Raw genomic sequence first — 18,073 nt, forward strand, 5'->3', positions numbered from 1 at the left:
CAACCAGGGCTACATAGAGAAACCCTGTTTTGAAAAACCAAAACCAACCAAACAAACAAACAAAAGAAAGAAAGGTGCTGTGGAATATTCCTTTACACCATGTGAATATATGTCTCTGTGACTGGTTTAATAAAGAAGCTGGGCCGGGCGGTGGTGGCGCACGCCTTTAATCCCAGCACTTGGGAGGCAGAGCCAGGCGGATCTCTGTGAGTTCGAGGCCAGCCTGGGCTACCAAGTGAGTCCCAGGAAAGGCGCAAAGCTGCACAGAGAAACCCTGTCTCGAAAAACCAAAAAAAAAAAAAAAAAAAAAAAAAGAAAAAAAATAAAGAAGCTGACTGGCCAATAGCTAGATGGGGAGAGATTGGGCAGGAAAGCCAGACTAGGAGAATGCTGGGAGGAAGAAGGGCTGAGTCTGACATCACAAACAGACTCAGAGAAAAGCAAGATGGGCATGCCATGCTGAGAAAAGGTACCAAGCCACATGACAAAGCATAGATAAGAAACATAGGCTGGGTGTGGTGGTGCATGGCCAGGCATGGTGGAGCACACTGTTAATCCCAGCACTCAGGAGGCAGAGGCAGGCAGATCTCTGTGAGTTCAAGGCCAGCCTGGTCTACAGAGTGAGTTCTGGGATAGGCTCCAAAGCTACACAGAGAAACCTTGTCTTGAAAAACCAATAAATATATATATATATATATATATATATTATATATATATATAATATATAAATGTAAGAGTTAGCTAATAACAAGCCTGAGCTATTGGCTGAGCATTTATAATTAATATTTGTGGGATGACTCATCCCTAGCAGGCTTGAGGCCCAGCCAAGTAAAAAAGATACTTTCTGAAAGCCAACCTGAATCTGCCTAAGGGCTTTAGCAACAGCAGCTGAAACATGATCTGGAGATGACCTGGACCAATGAGAGACAGCCATGTCATACCAGCAGATGCATATTCATCAGACCTCCCCCCAAGGAGGGGTGGAGGGTATATAAAGCTTTCCTCTTGCTGAATAAACTGAGCTTGTTTTGAAATTCTCCAGGAGTCTGTGTCATTGACTCTGTGCCTACTTGGCCCCCCTCCCACAAAGGGAACAACAGCAAGAACACTGCTACAAATATTGAGTCTCTGTATCAATTATTTGGGAACTGGCAGATAGGAAAGAAAAGTCTGCCGACAGAAAGGTACCTAGGAAAGGGTAAGGCCCACCTCAAAGTGTGGGTATGGGCTTCTCCGAGAGCTGGCTTTGGTGGCATCTGAAGGCACTCACAAGGTGGCTAAGGAACTTCTTGGGTGGAGGACATCATAGGGTGGTTGGTTCCTGATGTGTCAAGGACAGGATTGTAGCCAATTAGGTAAAACCCTCCTTGCCAAGGACTGCATGGGAAATTCAGGTGTTTTCACTATAATTTTGGGAGAGTTCCAGAAAACATGTGAGCAAGGAGTGAGGTCATACTTACAGTAATCTATGCTCAGGCCTTAAAAATGCTTTACTGCTGTGGGCTGCAGAGATGGCCCATGGTTTTAGCTTATAGCTAAAACTTATTACATAAGCCAACCCTGAAGACTTGAGTTCAGTACCTAGAATCCACATAAAGGTGGGAGAGAGAACTGACTCCACAAAGGTGTCCTCTGCCCACCACATGCAGACTCCAGTATATTTTATTTATTTATATTTTATATTCATGGGGTTTTACCTGCATGTATGTCTGTGTGAGGGTGTCAGATCCCCTGGAACTGGAGCTACAGACAGGTGTAAGCTGCCATGCAGGTGCTGGGAATTGAACCTGGGTCCTCTGGAACAGGAGCCAATGCTCTCAACCATTGAGCCATTTCTCCAGCCTCTATTATTTTTAAATTTTTCTATTTATGTGTATTTGTTTTGCCTGCATGTATATCTGTGCACTGTGTACATGCAGGGCCTGCAGAGGCCAGAAAGCAGTGCTAAGTCCCCCAGAACTGGAATTACAGTTCATTCTGAGCCACTAAGTGGTGCTGGGATTGGAACCCAGGTCCTCTGGAAGAGCAGCCAGTGATCTTATCTACTGTGCAGTCACTAGAGCTCCTTATTACTATAATCACTTTGTTTGTTTTTCAGGACAAGGTTTCTCTGTGTAACAGTCCTGGATGTCCTGGAACTCTCTATAGACTAGGCTGGCCTCGGACTCTGAGATCTGCCTGCCTCTGCCTCCTAAGTGCTGGGATTAATGGTGTGTGCCACTGCCCAGTTCATTTACTGCCTTTTGAAATTCCTTGTAAAAATTACATGTACTTAGTATGTGTATCTTAGTTAGGGTTTCTATTGCTGGGACAAAACACTATGACCAAAGCTACTTACGGAGGGAAGGATTAATTTGGCTTATACTTTCACATCATTGTTCATCATCTAAGGAAGTCAGGGCAGGAACCTGGAGGCAGGAGCTGGTGCAGAGGCCATGGAGAGCTGCTTACTGTCTTGTTCAGTCTTCTTTCTTACAGAACCCAGGACCACCGGCACAAGGATGGATGGCACCACCCACCATGGGCTGGGCCCTCCCACATCAAATACTGATTTAAAACATGCTCTACAGCTGGATCTTATGGAGGTATTTTCTCAATTGCGGTTCCCTCCTTTCAAATGACTCTAGCTTATCTGAAGTAAGTTGACCTAAGACTAGCCAGCACAGTGTGTGTGTGCATGTGCCGTATCACACGTGTGGAAGTCAGAGGACAGTTTGCAGGAGTCAGCTCTCTCCTTCCACCATGTGTGTCGCAGGAACTAAGCTAAGGTCATTAGGCTAGTGGCAAGCGCTGTTACCCAGTCATCTCCGCAGTCCTATTTTTAACATCCACACTTGAAAATGTCTTCATGTGGGAGGCCTTCTTGGCAAACATTGTGTTAGAATTCTTATTCTCAGCTGGTGGGTGGCTTCAATTAGACTCTGCATAGCCTTCCCGGGTCCATTTCATTTTATCTTGTTCATTTGTATGGCCTCAACCTCAGAAGGTTCACCTAAGCATACAGTAGGTCTCTATTCCTGACCTGGGCATGTTAGCTCAGCAGAAGATCACCTACCTACCTTGTGTGTTGCCCTAGGCTCCATCTCTGCTCCACAAGAGAGTAAATAGATGGATGCCTGAGTGGGAGGGGGCTCTCACACTCAAATCTCAACTACTCAGAGGCTGAGGAAGAAGGATCATTTTGGGGGGAGGCGGACAGAGCAATCATTTATTAGGAGTTATTAAACTTTATTAAGGGGGAAAGAACTACCCAGGGTTGGAAAGGCTCTGGAGAACGAATACCCAGGTGGTCTCTTAAACACCTCAGCAGTTCCAGGCCAGCTTAGGCAGTAGAGTAAGACGGTCTCAAAAAAAATAAAGTTTCCCTGTGTTTAAAGCCCAGTGGGTAAAGTGCTTGCTATGAAAGCATGAAGACCCGAGTTCGTATCCTCACCCCCCACATAAAAGCCAAGCCTGGCTGCTGGCATCTGTAACCCTAAGGCTAGGGAGGCCAAGAATGGAGGATCCTCTAAGTTGCTGACCAGCCATTATGTCAGATCCCCAGCTTCAGGTTCAGTGGAGACTGTTTCATAAATTAAGGTGGAGTGTACGCAAGGAAGACATCTGACCTCGGGCCTCCTAGTGAACCCACACACACAGGTTAAAAAGAATTTGTTGGGGTGGTGAGATAGCTCAATGAGTAAAGGTGCTTGCTGCCAAGCCTTACTACCAGAGTTCAAAACCAAAGTCCCACATGGAAGGCGAGAATCAAACCCTCAAGCTGTCCTGCATCTCCCCATCTACACAGAAACCACACAAACCAATGAACCAACGCTGAATGCCCAACCCTACATCCCCAGCACTCACTTTTATACTAGGGACGGCACAGTCCAGTGTTTCAAAGGCCCTCTGCTTACTCCTCCCACAACTGGGGAAACTGAGGCTGACTCGGGACGCGCCCCTTGGCACGGCCTGCCCGGATGCCCAGAGAGCCCATCCCCCTCTATTCTTAGCCCTGTAAATTCCACGCGGGGTGGACAGCTTGCTCGCAGCTGAGTCATCGGGATCTCAGAAGAGTTTCCCCCACGTCCTCCCCGCCCGGCAACAGGAAAGAGTCGGACTGCCCAGGGGCCAGAGCGTCACACGGCTCGAGTCGAACTGGTACACAGAAAATCCCCGAAGTCGTCCCACTCTTGGGCTACCAAGACAACGGGGCAGAGAGTCGCCCGGGGCGGCCAAGCCCCGCCTCCGCCCGCAGCGGAAGCCGGAAGCCGCCGCAGGTCCCGCTAGCCCCGCGGCGCCCAACTCGGTAGTCTCGGAGGCTCGCAGGATTGGGGAGAAGATGGCGGAGGAGGAGTGAGTTCGCCGCTCCGGGTGGCGGAGGCGGCAGGGCCGGGCCGGCGGGCGACAACGGGCCTCGGGCGCCCGGGTGGAGCGGCTCTGGCCCAGCCGGCCGGGGTCGGCACGGGGGCGGGATGAGGACTCGGGCCCTGCGGCCTCGCCTAGGTCACACTTCGGCCTCCGCGCGCAGGCCCGTAGCGTAGCCGGGCGGAAGCGCGAACATCGTTCCCTCTCCCAGTTTCCGGTTATCTGAGGTGTCCCAGGCGCTCCTCCTCCTCCAGGAAGTCCTCCCATTGCCACCGCCCTCTTTAACCATCCGCAATCTTCAGTGTTCATGTCTGTCCCCAGAAGGTTTCATTCATTCATTAACTGCTGGTTGTCCGCTCCACTTGGCCGTGGGCGCCAGGAACTGCCCGCAGGTAGCGGCCATTCTGCTATAGTGGGGGACTGTGTAGGCAGGGTGTTTTCCGACCCTGCCAAATGCTTGGAAGGAAATTGAACAGTGTGAGTGAGGGAAGAGGCGTCGGCCCTGGAAGAAAAATGTTCTGTGACCCAAAACTTGAATCCACAGGAGAGATAGGGAGGGTGACAGGTTCAAAAGGCCTGAGCCAAGAAAGAGCTGTAGCTCAGTGAGTCCCCAGTTCGGTCCTTAGCCCTGCCAGGAAAGAAAAGGGAGAGGGTGATGGGTGATGCAGCGCAGCTGGTTGACAGTGTAGAGAGCAGCTCACAGAATGAGGCGAGCTCTAGCTCTCTGGGCATGTGCCGCCGCTAGGCCATCCTCATACGGGGCAGGACACCATTGCTGTGGCACGTTACAAGTTCTGTCTTTGGAATGGGCTCCTGAAAACGAACAAGGAACCCTTCAATGACACTGAACTTGTACTGGGAGCATTTCATTTCAAGTATCTTTTGGCCAGTCAGGTACCAAGTCATTAACACCTTGTGTGTCTGTGCTGTCACAGACACTAAAATAGGCCTCGGCAGTTCGAGGCTAAAGAGGTAATGGGGAGTCAGATGGTTTGAAGTGTGTGTTTGAACACATAGTGTGTTTTAACTATACAGTCTGGAGATGCCGCTGTGTTTCTAGGTCCTGGAGTGGAGCAGTGCTCAGTGGATGCCACCTGTGACAGTCACAACTATGTCACTGCGGCATTAATTCACAAACCTAACAATGAGAGCAAGGACCAAAGCCTAGGGTAGCGTGGGGTGTACGAGAGCAGGCAGTCTGAGCCTTTTGAAATTCAAGAAGGGTTTGGCAGGGCAGGTTAGGGCACTCTGAGCACAGCAACTGGGCAAACTCAAGTGACTTTTTCAGTTTATGGAAGTAGTCCTGGAAGGGATGGGATCTAAGTGGTAGAGCCTTGCCTGCCACAAACAAGGTCCTGGGTTCAATCCCTAGTAACACACACAGTGCATACAAAATCCAAGGAGAATGTAAACTAGGAAAATAAAAGGCACCAAATAAGTAGTATAGAAGCTGGGGTGTGGGTGACCCCAGTCCCACCCGGGGTATTTGTTTTGTTTTTTCCTTTTTGAGACCATTTCATGTATCCCACAGGACTGGCCTTGAACTCACTGTGTATTGCTATGTGTGCCAGGGGATCTTTGCCTTGAACTCCTCATTTTCCTGCCTCTGTCTCCCAAGTGCAGGGATTATAGGCATGGGTTACCATACCCTGCTAGCCTCACTAAGTTCAAAGGACAGACAGCATTTCCTCTTTTTGTTGTTTTTGGTGGGGAGAAAGGGGCCTACTGAGGATTGACCTGTAGAATCTGGTGTGTGCTGGGCAAGCATTCTACTGCTGAGACAGGGTTTCACTATGCAGCAAACTTGTGGTCCTCCTCTGTTGGTATTACAGGCATGTGCCACTGTGCCCAGTTCCTCTTTTACTTATTTTGAGACAGGGTCTCAACAAGTTAATTAGGCTGGCATTGAACTCACTAGCCCCTGCAGGCTTCTAACTTGTGGTCCTCCTGCCTAATCAACTGTTTGATAGCCTTAGGCTCAGCATTTTTGTTTTGTTACACAGCGTTTCATGTGGCCCAAGCTGGTCTTTTAGCTGAAGGTGTCCTCAAACTCTTGATCCTTCTCTTCCTCCTGAGTGCTGGGATTATAGGCCTGTGCCACACACACCTGGTTTATGTACTGCTGGGGATCCAACCCAGGGCCTTGTTGCAGACATTACCAGCCGAGTTACATACATCCCGGGCCCTAGACCCAGCCTTTTGCATTTCATTCCGCACAGACCTGACCCCCTTCTTCCTGACCTCTGGTTGGCCAAGGTCAAAGATGCTAGAGGTCACTGGCACTGGGTACTGTGTAGGCAGGACTTCCCTCTTCAAGGCCTGCCTGCTGTTTGTGCCCTCAGGGCTTCGCTAGGTTCTCATTCAGTCAATGCTGTGTTTGTCCCTTTACCCTCTTCTTTATCCGACTGCCACTTGTATGTTTCCAATAGGTTCGCCAACACAACCCATGAGAGCGTCAACTTCACCCTTCACACTACCCTGGGTGCCACCACGAAGCTGGTGCTCCCGACACCTGCCAAGCCCATCCTTCCAGTGCAGACAGGGGAGCAGGCCCAGCAGGAGGAGCAGTCTAGTGGCATGACCATTTTCTTCAGCCTTCTCGTCCTAGGTGAGTAAGCCTGGGGTGGCTGTTACCTGTTAGCTCTTTGCTTCCTGAAATCAGAGGCCTAGCAGTTCTGAAAAGCCTTTAGTGCAGTGTTTTGGCCTTTGAAAGAAAAAGCTCTTCCCTCCTCCTCTCTCTTCCTCTCCTTCTTCCTCCCTCTTCCTCTCTCCTCCTCTGTTCTCCTCTCCCCTCTTTATGCTTCCCCCTCACCTTACTAAAGAAAAAGAAAGAAAGAAAAAAGCTTTTTTTTTAGACGAGGTCTCGATGTACAGCCCTGGCTGTCCTAAAACTCTGTCTCTGTAGACCAGGTGGGCCTCAAACTCATGAGATCCACCTGCCTCTGCCTCCTGTGTGCTAAGATTAAAGGCGAGCGCCACCCTGCCTGGCCAAGAAAGAACTTTTGATGTTGTTGGTGTTTTTTGTTCTTTTTACTCTTTGTTCTTTTGGGGGCCCGCCACCCAGCTCCCAAATAAATCACACACAGAGGTTTATTCTTAATTATAAATGTTCGGGCTTGACTTGTTTCTTGCCAGCTTTTTTTTTTTTTTTTTTTTTTTTTTTTTTTTTTTTTTTTTTAAAATTTATTTATTTAGTATACAGTGTTCTGTCTGCATGTATGCCTGCAGGCCAGAAGAGGGCACCAGATCTCATTACAGATGGTTGTGAGCCATCATGTGGTTGCTGGGAATTGAACTCAGGACCTCTGGAAGTGCAGTCGGTGCTCTTAACCTCTGAGCCATCTCTCCAGCCCCAGCTTTTTTTTTTTTAACCTGAATTAACCCATCTACCTTTTGCCTCTGAGCTTTTTCCTTTTCTTCTGTATATGTTACTTTCACTCTTACTCTATGGCTGGCTGGGTGGCTGGCCCCTGATGTCTTCTCTCCTTGTTCTCTTTTTTTCTCTTCTCTCTCCTACCAGATTTCTCCTTTTATTCATTCTCTCTGTCTGCCAGCCCTGCCTATCCTTTCTCCTGCCTTGTTATTGGCTGTTCAACTCTTTATTAGACCATCAGGTGTTTTAGACAGGCAAAGAATCACAGTTTCACAGAGTTAAACAAATGCAATATAAAGGAATGCAACACATCTTTGCATCATTAAACAAATGTTCCACAGCATAAACAGATGTAACATTTTGATCTGGACAGGTGTGGTGGCTTGCACTTGTAATCCAATTGCTGGGATGGCAGAGACAGGAAGATCCCTTGGGAGTCATTGGCTAGCCAATCTACTTTAATCAGTGAGCTCCAGGCCAATTGGAGACCCTGTTTCAAAGAAGGTGGGACGCATTTCTGATGGTAACATCCAGGATGTCTTCAAGCATCCATAAGCACCTGCCTATCCACTCAATTTTTAATAACCAATCTGAAGCCATATAAATACTTTAGATAGTAGTTCTTAGCCTGTGGGCCGACCCTTTCACAGGGGTCACCTGAGACCATCAGAAAACACAGATATTTACATTATGATTCAGAATAGTAGCAAAATTACAGTTACGAAGTAGCAATGAAAATAATTTTATAGTTGGGGGTCAGCACAACATGAGGAATTGTATTAAAAGGGTCCCGGCATTAGGAAGGTTGAGGACCACTGCTCTAGATTATCGAAGGAAGAAGCAGCTTAGGGAGTGTGATCCAAGTCTGTGCTTTGCCGGACAGTAAAGCTGCACATTTACTACTCTGCCTTTCTTGTTTTTTTTTTCTTCCATGTTTTTTGGAGACAGGGTCTTAGGATGCTCAGTCTGGCCTTGAACTTATTATGTGGCAGTCAACCTTACTATCCAGGACTGTGGGGGTCCAGCCCCTTGATAGTCCCATCCCAGGGTCTGGGAAGAATCTACAACCAGCTGATAATTTAATCTTTGATGAAAAGAAATGAATCTACATACATGAAACTCCTTAGTCCATTTACTTTATTATTCTGAGTCAGTTCTCTCTCTACACAGCTTCTATTCTGCTCTCATGCCTAGCTCCTTTCTTGCCTGACTTCTCTCTACATTTATCTGCTGTCCCCTCTGAGTTCTAACTTAATTCTCTCATCTCAGTTCTGCCCCATCTAGGTTCTCATCCATCTAGTTCCTTCCCATCTTAGCTCCTCTCCCATCTCCTTCTTCCTCATCTTGTTCTTCCTCATCTGGCTCTTCCTCATCTTCCATCTCATTCCTCTAGTACTCTCTTCTAGCCCTTCAGTCTAGTTCTTCCCCATCTCAGTTCATTCCTCTCCAGTTCTTACCCGTCTAGTTCTTCCGTTCTCTTTTTTCCTCTCTCTCTCCTCCTCTCAGTCTCCTGATTCTCTCAGTTCTCCCCAAGTCTCTCAGGAATCCAGTTGTAAACTCAAGCAATAGCAACCCTCTGGCAGAGCAAGGTCACCAGGCTTGAACTCTTACAAGGTTATGAAGTCAGGTAAGAATTTTCCTCAGACAGTGACCACCAGGCTTTCTTTTACAACCCAAAAGGGGAGTGGTAAAGGAGGAGGTCAGTAGAGAGCTAATGATCAGTTAATATATCAAGAAGGATATTTGTGTGCTCAGTCTACATTCCTAGAGGTGGTTAGGTAAGAAATTAGGAGTCTGTTAGTAAGGCTGTAAGGAAGGAGGGTCTCACCCTAAATTGCACAAGAAATAAAGCTATCCTCCTGACTTAGGAGACAGGTGTTGTTTCTTTTGGCCTTGGATGCTTGATAGGTATTTTAGATAAATACACTGTTAGGAGGTCTTGGAAGCACACATAGCACTACAAGAAAATCACTGTAGGAACCAGCTAATATGTATACAAAAGCTAAAGCATCACCAAGACTTCTTAAGCCATGGCTTGACCTTTGGAGAAGTCCTTGACTTTTCCAAGTAGTAGCTTTTGTGATAGCAGCTGAATTCCATGACGTTTTCCTGCAGCTTGCAGCAGTTTACTTCCCAAGTACTGGGGTTATGAGCATGTACCACCACCCGAGGCCTTATTACCATCCGTTCTTCTTTGGTAATACCAGAGTAGTCTTTTGGATTAGACATTTCCAGGAGAGCAGAAGGCAGAACTGGGTTTTGAATATTTCTTTTCTTGAGATAGGGTCCAATGTAGTTCAGGCAGGCCTTAAATTTTGTAGCTGAGAGGAATTGACCTTGAACTTCTGACTCTCCTGCTTCTTCCTTCCTGTTGCTGGGATTGCAGGTATACCACCATGCACTGTTTGAGTAGTTTTCTGAAGTCTATTAGGACTAGGTTTTGAAGACAAATATAATTTTTTTCACATTTATATTCAGACTGTAGTAAATAGTCAAAGAATTGAATTGAACAATATAGTAATGACTGATTCATCAACTGGCTTATCTTTTGTTTTTTCAAGGCCCAGGCTGGCCTCAAATTCTGGACAGTCTACCTGCCTCTCCCTTCCCAGTGTTAGATCACAGGTGGGTGGCGCCACCATACCCCCTCTTTTGTAACAGCCCTGGAATAGCAAATCTTTTATCAGAGGAAGAAATGTTTAGTGTCTGAAGTTTTCTCTGAGCGTGTTGACCAGTGGTTGCAGTTAGAGGCTATGAGAGAGACCCCTGGAAAGGACTTTTTTAGCCCTTTGTTTTGGAAGGTCAGGCACAGAGGCATTGAAGGTCACTTTGAGGGTGTAGAGCACTTAAGCTTAGCTTGACTAGAGACCACAGAACTGGCCTGCAGAATGTGCTTTCTACTCTGACTTGCAGCTGCTAACCCCCCTTGGGGCAGAAAGGGCTGCACCGTGCTCAGAGTCTCCCTGTTCTCTTGGCTCATTGGCTCCCTGTTTGTTTGTTTGTTTGTTGTTTGTTTGTTTGTTTGTGACTGGGTCAAACTGTGTAGCTTTGGCCTGGAACTGAGATAGCAGCCTTTGCCTTCCCAAGTGCTAAGATTCATAGTGTCTGCCACTATGCTGGGCTCCTGGGGTGATTTTGAACTCCTAATCCTCCTTGCCTCCACTTCTCTGGATCACTGGCATTTGGCACTACACCTGACTCAAAGGCATGGTTTTTCCTGTGTCTCTGTGTTATCACCAGCCATTCCTGATTAGGTATCCAGACAAACAAAGTTAGCCTGATAAAGGGAAACTACTACTAAGTGACTGAAGAACTCTGACTTCCTGTAACCCGCTGGTGCCTAGTGTCCTAGTGTTTTCTAGACCTTGGGAACCACTTTGCAGCCACACAGCCCCCACTTTTGTTTCTGTTTGAGTGAAGTCATTGGGATTGTAATCTAGTTCTCTAAGCTTGTCACAACAGTCCAGCATGGCCCCTTGGCTGAGAATGAAGGCTTTACCTTGCATTTAACCCTCCATGAGCTTTGACTCCACAGGAAACAGTGAATCAGTTAACATTTAACCCTGTCTGGCATAAACATTCTCGTTAGTGAGTCCTCACCAAGTGAGGGCAGGAAGGTGGAGAATCTGGTTAGCTCTAAATAGATGTGGCTGAACACGAAATCCCACCAATCCCTGAGCTTGCCCCAAGATCAGACCACAAAATGCATACCTGAATAGACCATTATAACTTCAGGAATTTTAAAAACCTTGATCAAATATATGTTGTTAAATCCTGTTATCCATAAACCTTGTTCTTGATTTTATCCCCATCTGTTATTTTTCACTGTCATGGCAAAAATCATCATATAAAAATCTATCCTAATTCAAAATATTTTGAAGGCCTCCTGTTGCTTGTTAATGTAGGGAACATTAAACAAACCATCCTGGAGATCTGGTGTTGCCTCCTTAGTCTACAGAAGGAGATGCAGTGATAACCAGAGGGCTCAGTGGGACTAGTTGCCTTATTGGCGCTGCTTTAGTTGGTTTATACCTTAACCAAGATGGTGATAAAGTCACATGGTATGCCCTCTCTTTAGCCTTAGTGATGACAGCTGCTGCCCACAAGGTTGCTTCCATCCTGATGAGGCCATCAGTCAAGATGGCAGCAGGCCAAGGTGCTGCTATTTACTCCATGGTGAGCCCATCAGGGACCCAGCCTCTTTTTTTTTTCTTTTTCTTTTTAAAAGCATCTATTTTCCTAAACAAGAGTTGAATCCAAGTTTCATACAAGCATGCTGTAGCAAATTAAGATTACCTATGTATGTATATATGTATGTATGTATATGCATATACATACATATATATATTTAACAGCCGTTCATGTTAAAAAGTTTGAAGCTAACTTTGTTGCAGATTTTACAGATCTTTTAAACCATACTGAGTGAATTACAAATCCTGGGATACAGGAGTTTATACTTTAGCAAAAGTTTTTAGCGATATTGGGAGTGTATTCAGAGAGTTAAACAACATACTTTGTCGTTTGTAGAGCTAGTAAACAAAACTGAGGAAAAGTCTGTGAGACAAGCTGCAGCAGTCCCTACTGGGATAGTCTACTTCTTAGCTGTTCTAAGCACATCGTGTGTTTCCTGCATTGTTCTGTTTTGCTCTCCTCCTCCCTGTCACAGAGTCAGGTGGCCAGACTGACTCAGACTTTGGAGGAAACAGGCATGCTTGGGTCTGGAAAGGGAGGGCCACATGAGCTCCAGAGTCAGCCTTTTTAATAAAGTAGAACAGCATGTGGCAGTTTTTAATATTATCCACATCCAAAGACATTTGAATCCCTATAAATTGAATTTAATGATCAGGTAGAGACTAGGTCGGAGAGCAGAGAAGGCTCAGAGATAAGGTATTTGGAGATCATTTGCTTGTGTGTGGCAGAAGTTGTGAAAATCTGGAAATTGAGTGTGCCGTTTTTATCCATTGCAGTAAGACAGCAAGGCTCTAATAGAATCTGAGTCCACGGAGGGAAAGAGAATAGAGGAGACAAGTGAGGAGTTGGGGGTCTGATTCTGAATGGGACAGGAGCAAGCTGAGAGAAGAGAAGACATCCTTCAGAAGCAGTGAGGAGGAGGTGGGATAGGCTTAGGGGAAGGGTCACAAATAGGAACTCTGCCAGACTGGGGATTCCAATATTGTAGAGCGCCAGGAGGGCGTCGAGAAGCTGCCTGATACCTGCACAACTTCCTGGAGGAAGGCTTCAGGAGCCAAGAGACAGAGGCAGCAGGCTCCAGCAAGCCGATGAGAAAGCCGAGACAGAGCAGGCAGCTCCTAGTGTGAGGCGAGGAGAGACAGATGGTTAGCCGTGGTGTAATCTAAAGGTCTCTGGGTCAGTCCTGGGTTTCAGCCTCAAATACAACTGATGGTGCAGAGAAACTGCTAAACTAGACTGCTCCATGGGTAGGAAGGTTTATTGGGGATCGAATTGCTAAGCCATTGGGTAGAGGGGCAGAGAGAAGAGCAGATTGTGGGAAAGCAAGTAGTTACATGTCAGCAGGTGGAGATCTGAGCTAATACAGGGTATTGGGATTGACTGGGACTAGGTGCCCTTGCTAGAGACCGTTGACCTTTGAGGGAAGGTTAAGGGAGGTTCTTAGAGGACTAAGGGTGGTCCCTAACAGCTGGGAACCCAGTTTAGGGTGATCAGCCTTTCTGGTAAACAGAAACCTGCCCAAAGGCTTGTTTACTGGATAACAATCCTTCTGTTTACCCAGCCAAAGTCCTTGTATAAACTGACATGACCACTCCTTGGTATGGTTAAGAACGGGAGTTTTATTGTACATAAGAGGGAACAGCCAGAGGCTTCTGGAAGAATCCAGAGCAGAGGGAAAGAGAAGTATGAACATGGCTAGAGCTGTCTGTGAGAGAGCGTAGCAGGGAGTAGGGAATAGAGAAAACACAGTGAGAGGAACGAACGGGCAGAGCAGAAAGAGCATAGTGAGAACAGCGGGGTTACAGAGAATGAGTAGCTGAGGGGAGGGAGGGAAGCCTGTGAGCTGGAGAGAGTTTGGGGTATGAGGAGGTGAGAAGGGTTGGGGTGCTAGCATGGTCTTTGAAATGTGTGGCAGGTACAGTTCCAGAGGTTCAGTCCATTGTCATCATGGCAGGACATGGGAGCATGTAGGCAGACATGGTGCTGGAGAAGGAGCTGAGAGTTCTACATCTTGACCCCCAGGCAGCAGGAAGCGAACTATGATACTAGGTACAGCTTGAGCATGGGAGACCCCAAAGCCTACTCCCACAGTGACACACCTCCACCAGCAAGGCCACACTTCCTAATAGTGTCACTCCCTTTGGGGGCCATCTTCCTTCAAACCACCACATTTTTTCTGGCCTCCATGTGCATCCCCATGCGTGTTTGCATACAGACAGACATACACATAAATTAAAACAAACCTAGCTTGTTACAAGCAACAGAGACCTCCCTTCTCTCATCTCATAGGCTCATGTCTCCTGTGCTTACTTAGCTCTGGCTCAGCAAGAGGGTGTTGGTCACATCTGCTCGGTGTTGAATGTAAGATGTTCTAATTGTTAAGTGTCAAAGTACAAACAGGACAAAAGGCAGAGGAGCCTAATTAACATATCAGCAGACCTGGCCTCCGGGTTCTCCCAGCATCCCTCAGTCCCTACCTGTTACAGAGTATGGCTGGCATACCCCACCCTCTACCCTGAACTCTGCAGCCCAGGAGCTGGGCTGCCCTTCCTCCAGAGGCTCTTCCCTATATAATTCAAACATCTTGGTTCCGCCTCTTTTAGTACCTTTCACCTCCTGGCTGCTGTACTTGTATCTTCTCTTCCTCCTCTCCCTCCCCCATTTCCCCCCCTTTCCTCTCCTGGCCCAGCTCAGTCTGGTCATGATCACTCTGGACTCTCGCAGATGTGTGTCTGACTGACTGTGGCTATGCTCTTCCTTTTATCTATAATAAACTTAATCCTCCACCATACCTAGAAGCAGTCCTGTCCTTTCCTTTCCTCTTTATTTCTTTTTTTCATTCACTGACTAGGTTACATATTTACATTGAAACGACATCACAGATTGATAGTGTACAGTACAGATGGAAAAGAGGGCGGGACTTGTGAATTGACAGCTGCTTCCTCTGGCCATCTGGTCTTTTTGATGGAATTGAAGAAATCACAGTTGTCAGTGTAAACTCTGAGGGCGGTCTGTTAGTGCTCCGCAGATTCAGGGCCTCTCTCTTTCTGTCTCTCTGTCTCTGTCTCTCTGTCTCTGTCTGTCTGTCTGTGTTCTATGTGTGCTTGTGGTATGAGTGTAGTATATGCATATCTGTACCTACATGCCTGTGGAAGGTGGGGTCCATTCAGGTGTCTTCCTCAACTGCTGTCCTCACATTTCAGATGAGTCTCTCGGGGAAACTGGAACACACTGACACAGCCAGGCTGGTGGAGCCCCAGGGACTCTTCTGTTTTCACTTCCGCAGTGCTGGGATTGCAGAGATGAGCCCAGCTCAGCTTTTTACACTAGTGCTGGTGCCGTGAACTCAACTCATGCATTTCACCCACTGAGCCAACGTTTGAACATTTTCTTTTAAGAATTATTTCTAGAGCTGGGCATGGTGACGACTTCCTGTAATCCTAATACTTGAGAATCTGCAACAGAAGAATTGTTATGAGTTCAGGACCACTGAGGGCTACCAAGTAAGAACCAGACTAGCCTTAGTCACATATCACAACACCCTGTTGGTGCTCTTCTGTGGTTAGTAAACTGGGGTGTGGCCTCAGGACTGGAGAGCCAAGCACACTAGCATCTGGACCACAAGGTAACATTTAGAATGATGCAAATACATAAGAGTAGAGTTTGGGGGCCAGAATTTTTATTATTTTTATTAGTGTATTTGTGCCCACACACATGTGGAAGTTAGAAAACAACTTTCAGGAGCTGGTTTCTCACCCAGATTGTTGAGCAAGTATTCCCCATTTCTTCCAGCCATCTTACTGGCTTTTCTCTTGCCCCCTAAGATGAGATGTTCCACTGTGTAGCCCTGGCTGTCCTAGAAGTCACTGTGTAGAACAGGCTGGCCTTGAACTCAGAGAACACCCAATCTGTGTGTATTTATGTATGTATTTACTTATTTATTTTAAGGTTGGATCTCACTATATAACCTGTTGTATTTTTTGGGCAGGGAATGTAGGTTAGTTGATAAGAGCTTGCCGAACACACAAGACCCTAGGTTCAGTCCTAGCATAAACTGGGCACCTATAATCCCAACACTAGGAAGGTAGAGGCGAAAATATCAGAAATTCAAGGCCATTCTTCCGTACTCCCATACATAGCAAGTGTAGCAACATAGGCTACCTGAGACCAAGGCTTCAAAAACCACAAAGCCGGGCGGTGGTGGCGGACACCTTTAATTCCAGCACTCAAGAGGCAGAGGCAGGCGGATCTTTGTGAGTTCGAGGCCAGCCTGGTCTACAGAGTGAGTTCCAGGACAGCCAGGGCTACACAGAGAAACCCTGTCTTAGAACGAACAAACAAACAAACCAGAAACAAAACCAAAAACCTAACAGTAAAAAGAAAGAAGAAAGCAGGACAGTCATCATAATCAGGAAACTGAATCATTTTAAGTGGCTGTCAAAGCTTCATAGCTCTAAAAATCTGCTGTTAGAGGGCTGGCAAGGCAGCTCAGTAGGTGGAAGCACTTGCCGAGCTAGCCTAGTGACCCGAGTTCCACCTCCAGGACCCATGTAAGGAGCAAAGGAGAGGACTGTAGCCAGAGTTGTACCTGCTGTGGCATGCCCCATAATAATTTTAGAAATAGGTGCTGCCCTCCATTAGTCCCAGCACTCAGGAGACAGAGGCAGGCAGAGCTCTTTTAGTTTGAGGCCAGCCTGGTTACTAACTGACTTCAGACAAATGAAGGCTACATAGTGAGACCCTGTATCAAAAAACAAGGAAAAAAAACCCACAAACCATTTGTGGAGCTGGAGCTGGCCCAGTGATAAAGAGCATTTCCTGCTCTTGCAAAGGACCCAAGTTCAGACTCCTAGCACACACACAATAGCTCACAGTAGCCTATAACTTCAGTTCTAGGGGATCCAGTGCCCTCTCCTGCCTCCATCGGGCACTGCATTCACATGGTGCACATACATGCAGACACTCACTCATATATACAAAAAATAAAGATCCTTTTTCTTTGCGTGTGTGTGTGTGTCAAAAGCACACCTAGATATCTGAGAAGGTGAGACACCTCAGAAGTAGAGTCTCACCTTCTACATGTTGGTCGTGGGAATCCAACTCCGGTTGTCAGGTTTATCAGAAAGTGCCTTTGTCTGCTGAGCCATCTCATAGGCTGTACAGATAGTCTGTTGTTGGTGTTGTGGGGAGGAAAAAAAAAAAAAGGAAGAAGACACTAAAAATAGAACCAGTGTTCACTGTTTGCTGGCCAAATGTCTGTTAGCTGACAGCCACTGCCCTGAGCATGCTGTCTCTTGCCTGGTGGGGCTTTTAAACAGCGTTTGTGCTTCTCACAGCCATCTGCATCATCCTGGTGCACCTGCTGATCCGGTACCGACTGCACTTCCTGCCTGAGAGTGTGGCTGTCGTCTCTCTAGGTAAGTGACACTGGCAGTCCATTCCAGAACACCACACCATACACAACAGCGCCGTTTCTCCTGGGGCCACCTTGGTGCCAGGTCTGTAAGGATGTGTGACTCTCCCAATTCCTGCCATCCTTTTCACAGCTCGTCACAGGGCCTTAGAGTCCATTTTACGCTGTGTGTGTGTGTGTGTGTGTGTGTGTGTGTGTGTGTGTGTGTGTGTGTGTGTGTGTGTGTGTGGTGGGGCTCTAACAAGGGTGCTGACCCAGAGGCTCTCTCTGTAGCCCACTGCTTCTCACCATGGCAGTGTCCAGCTCCACTTAAGTTGGTGGCTAGCATCTAGCTTACAAAGTCACTGTCGCAGTTAGAAGGGCCCTGGCTTTACAGCTGGCAAATGGCTCCTGTAGCACCAGAGCCTGCCTCTCTCCCTCCCTCCCTCCCTCCCTCCCTCCCTCCCTCCCTTTTTGGGGCATTTCAGTAAAGGGTTAAAAAGCTACCTCAGGGAATTGACAGTTTCCTGGATAGTTTTTACCATTTATTAAGAGTAAACATTGGGGAGCTGGAGAGATGGCTCTGCAGTTAAGAGCACAGGCTTCTCTTCCAAAGCGTCCAGGTTCAATTTCCAGTACCCACTGGGCAGCTCACAGCTGTCTGTTGTTCCAATTCTAGGAGACCTGATGCCCTCTTCTGGCCGCTTTGGGCACTACACACAGGTGGTGCACAGACATACATGAGGACAAACCACCCATTCTCATAATTA

General features: G+C 47.2%; 1 protein-coding gene across 2 annotated transcripts in view; it reads left to right on the forward strand.

Annotated features, from left to right (window-relative positions):
• The first annotated feature begins 4,201 nt into the window (after window positions 1–4,201).
• Slc9a8 (solute carrier family 9 member A8) overlaps window positions 4,202–18,073 on the forward strand; it is a 50,120-nt gene continuing 36,248 nt past the window's right edge. The window contains exons 1-3 of one of the 2 annotated variants that reach the window (XM_052724867.1): window positions 4,202–4,335; window positions 6,777–6,955; window positions 17,248–17,328. In XM_052724867.1, the coding sequence (XP_052580827.1) occupies window positions 4,322–4,335; window positions 6,777–6,955; window positions 17,248–17,328 (274 nt within the window). In that variant the 5' untranslated portion in view covers window positions 4,202–4,321. Of the gene's footprint in view, window positions 4,336–4,367; window positions 4,740–6,776; window positions 6,956–17,247; window positions 17,329–18,073 lie in introns of those variants that run through there. The other variant, XM_052724868.1, reaches the window with a different exon arrangement.

This window comes from Peromyscus californicus, unplaced genomic scaffold (assembly GCF_007827085.1).
Source record: "Peromyscus californicus insignis strain IS unplaced genomic scaffold, ASM782708v3 Scaffold_7__1_contigs__length_154581171, whole genome shotgun sequence".
Classification (NCBI taxonomy): Eukaryota; Metazoa; Chordata; class Mammalia; order Rodentia; family Cricetidae; genus Peromyscus; species Peromyscus californicus.